General features: G+C 47.9%; 1 protein-coding gene across 1 annotated transcript; it reads right to left on the bottom strand.

Annotated features, from left to right (window-relative positions):
* Positions 1-88: 88 nt before the first annotated feature.
* On the bottom strand, positions 89-2,240 carry ERICH4 (glutamate rich 4). The gene is made up of 2 exons (XM_006165281.3): positions 1,629-2,240; positions 89-873 (listed from the first exon to the last, which is right to left on the bottom strand). Exons 1-2 carry the CDS (start codon positions 1,800-1,802, stop codon positions 634-636), a joined length of 414 nt encoding a protein of 137 aa, XP_006165343.1. The 5' UTR covers positions 1,803-2,240; the 3' UTR covers positions 89-633.
* Between the last annotated feature and the right edge of the window lie 1,511 nt (positions 2,241-3,751).

Below are 3,751 nucleotides of genomic sequence, written 5' to 3'. Positions count from 1 at the left end.
CAAAATCCTGAGAAGATAATGGAGCAGAAGGGATTGCAGTGTGGCCATCCCCCTGGGGGGTGATTTCTTGCTTTCTGTCTGTCTCTGTCTTTGGTGAGTGTATGTGCCCTATAGCAAAAATCTCTCTAAAAAATAATAATACTAACAAACAGCTGAAATTCATTTTAGTAATTTTTACCCCAACATACTGAAAGCATTATCATGTCAACACGTAATTAATTTTTTCAATTATTGAGATGTTTTAAATTCTTTTATATCATGTGAGCCTTTGAAATTCGGTGTGTATTTTACACTCACAGCACATCTCAGTTTGGACTCACCATGTTTCAAGTCCTCAGTAGCCAGTGGCTGCCGCACTCAGCCTTGATCTAAGCCCTCATCTGCCAGCATCTCCATCGCTCCCCACGCTCACCCGCAGCGTCTGAAGCCTCCCCCGTCATCCGCACACACAGCCTCACATCTGCCCACAGCGCCCAGGCCGATGCCCAAACCTCACTGCAGACGCCTTCAGAGAAAGCCCTGCTCACGCAGCACGCGCTGGTGCCACAGCTCATCTGACCTGCAAGCCGTCCCTCCCCTTTACATGAATCAGCCTCTCACTCAGGTGTCAGGATAAGGGGCCCTGGCAGAGCCTCAAATAGTCATCTCAAAGTCAGGGAGGCGTGGAGCTGGGCAGGAGGCCCTCTGCTGTCCTTCCTCCAGCTTCCCCTGGGACTCTTCATCTTCCTCCTCTTCACCACTCTCCTCTTCCTCTTCCTCACTGCTCTCCTCCTCCTCCAGGATGGTGTCCAGCTCCTCCTGCAGTGCCCCAATCTCCAGCCCCAGACTGCACAGCTGGCCTAGCAGCTGGACATCTACTCGGCGCAGGTTCTCCTGTTGACATGAACGGGGCGGGTGTCACGGGTGTTCCACCCAGAGGATGAGGACCCCCCATATCCCGGAACCCAAACTGTCATCCTGCTTCTCATGGTGTCTCTCCATCGCCACCTGTCTGTGTTTGTCTGTATTGCATCGTCCTTCCCTGTCCCACTGTCTCTCTTGTTCTTCCATTGTCCCTTCTTGTAATCTATCTGTCTCAACTTTTCTGTCTTTGATCCTGTCTTCTCTGTTCTTCCTTGTCCTTGTCACCGACTATGTCTTTATTTCCTCTGAAATTGTCTATCTCTTCCTGATCTTTTTAAAGTTTATTTACAGAGAGAGAGAAGCAAGTACCCTCTACAGGGTCTTGCTACATCATGATCCACCCCCTTGCCTTCAGCCAGCCAGGACTACAGGCACACATGACCAGAGTATGGGATGAGCTGGGCCACCCTACTCTTAATCTTTGCTTTCCGCCTCTATTTCTCTTTCTGGATTTCTCTGTCTCTGTCTCTGCCTCAAAGAGGAAGGTTCTTCACAAAGTTCAGTAAAATGTATATCATGAAAAAACTATGCATGGATCTCAACATTTTTTGCACCAAAATAAACGTGTATTTTAATTCTACTTTCCCACCAACGTTTTGAAGTACCCTCATATTTCTCTATTTCCATCTTTCAATCTCTGGTCCTTTCTGTTTTCATTCTTTCCCATTCACTCAGACTCTCTCTCTCTCTCTCCCCATCTCTGTCACTCCACACCCCTCACTCACCAGCTCCTTCCAGATCCACAGCAGAAACTCCCTGGCACCTCCACTGTCTTCCCCTGGAGACATGAGGGTTGGGCCAGGACTCTCCACTTGCGAGTCCCCACTGAGGGCCCGGGGCAGTGGGCCCAGCCCCAGGGGCACCAGTCCAGCCTGCCTCAGCTGCATCCACAGCTCCATAGTCTCTGAGCACTGGCCACCAGGAGCAGGAAGTAGCAAGGTTCAGGGCGGCCTAGTCCCCAGGGGAGCTGTGGGTGGGAGGAGTAAAGGGCACTGAGGGAGGAGAGAGACATCCAGGGGAACTGACAGAGGCATCCCAAAGTCCATTCTTAGGTGAGAACCAGCTGGCCTCATGTTTTCTTTTTCCTTGCTTTCTGAAGTCTAACCTCCACTCTGCTCACAAGCCTCTCTGGCAGAGGCCAAATTCCACCCTCCCTGCCTCAGCTCAGGCCTGACTCTCCTGGAGCTCAGGCCCTGCGGATGCCTGGCCTCATCTGTCCTGCCTCTCCCACCTCTGCACGCTCCCCTCTGTAGCCTCCTTGGCTGCCTTTTTCTCTACTTGACCTCCTGCTTCGCCCTCAGCTTGGTCCTTGCCTGTCCTCTCAACTTGGGCCACCGTAGGGCCTTCCCACTACAGGCACCCGGGGGACGATCCCTCAGCCGGGGACCCTCAGTGTCCGGGCTGCTGGCCTCTGGCTGAGCAGCCAGTTCTGCTGCTCTTGGACTTGCCTGAGGCTGCTATATCATCAGGGTGGGTCCTACCGAGGAAAAGTGTGGGAGCACTGCAAGCTGCCCTATGCCTCGAACTCCTCTTTCAGGTCCAAGGTGTTCAAATTCCATGTAAAAGGGGTGTTTGAAAAGTCCACCAAAAATGTGTATTATGAAAAAACTATGCATGGATTTCAATTTTTTGCACCAAGTATACACATATTTAAGTTTAAATCTATAATACATATAGATTATAATATTTAAGCTTAAATACGTATGTAAAAAAAATAGGTTTTAAAGCTGAAATATCTCTGTTTTGTTTTGTTTCGTTTTGTTATAAAAAGGTATCGGGTTGGAGGCCAACAGTTAGTGTAATGGCTATATTGCTGGACTCCCATGTAGTCGACCACAGTTCGAATCCTGGACCTGGTGGCTTAAACTCACACCAGGCGCATGTGCGTGCATGCCCAGGATCCCGAGAGGAGAATGGAGGAGAAGGGATTGTGGCATGGCCATCCCCCCGGGGGGTGATTTCTTGTTTTCTGTCTCTCTGTCTCTCTCTGTCTTTCTGGCGAGCGCATGCACCCTATAGCAAAAACCTCTCAAAAAAAAAAAATGTATTAGGCTGAAATATCTATGCAGGGGAAAAAAGGTATGTAGGCCTAAATACCAATATATAAAAAAATATGGGTGGAGGGAGCCAGCAAGTGGCATAGTGGTTAGGGCACTGGGCTCCTATATGGCCAGCCATGGTCCAGGCAGCTTGCTTTCTCATTCTTCTCCCACCCCTGTGTGTCTTTCTCTGGTGGGTACACCTGCCTTGTAGCAAATTAGAAAATGATAATAATAATAATAATAAAATAATAATAATAATAATAAATTAATTAAATTAAATTAATAATTCTCTTAAAAATATATAGGGGTATTTAGGCCTAAATATCTATATAAAAAATATGGGGCCAGCAGATGGCATAGCAATTATGTCACTGGATTCCCACATGTGTCCATCCCTCCTGGAGGCTGAGTTCTTGCTTTCTGTCTCTCTGTCTTTCTCTATCTCTCCAGCAAGTGCGTGTGCCTTATAGCAAAAAATCTCTCAAAAAAAAGTTGTGTAATGCACACACACACACATATATATACACATATACACATACATAGGAGGAGCAGCAGGTGGCATGGTGGTTAAGGCACTGTAGCCCACATGGCAGACTCTGTGGTTGAAGAACCAGACCGAATGGCCTGAAAAACACACTAGGTATGTATGTGTGTATGCCCAAAATCCCAAGAGGAGAATGGAAGAGAAGGGATTGTGGTTTACTTATCCCCCTGAGGGATGATTTTCACTTTCCTCTTATCTCTGTCTCTCTCCAGTGAGCACACATCTCCTATGGCAAAAAACCTTTTTAAAACATATATATATA

Source organism: Tupaia chinensis, unplaced genomic scaffold, assembly GCF_000334495.1.
Source record: "Tupaia chinensis unplaced genomic scaffold, TupChi_1.0 Scaffold143861_1, whole genome shotgun sequence".
NCBI lineage: Eukaryota > Metazoa > Chordata > Mammalia > Scandentia > Tupaiidae > Tupaia > Tupaia belangeri.
Note: the sequence above shows the minus strand (reverse complement) of the source record. Positions and strands in the feature narration are given on the sequence as shown.

Excerpts from the sequence above, each read along its gene's own strand:
- ERICH4 (XM_006165281.3), bottom strand. The coding sequence starts at position 1,802 with ATGGAGCTGTGGATGCAGCTGAGGCAGGCTGGACTGGTGCCCCTGGGG. Across the intron at positions 874-1,628 it reads TGTGGATCTGGAAGGAGCTG|GAGAACCTGCGCCGAGTAGA; the intron begins GTGAGTGAGGGG and ends TCATGTCAACAG.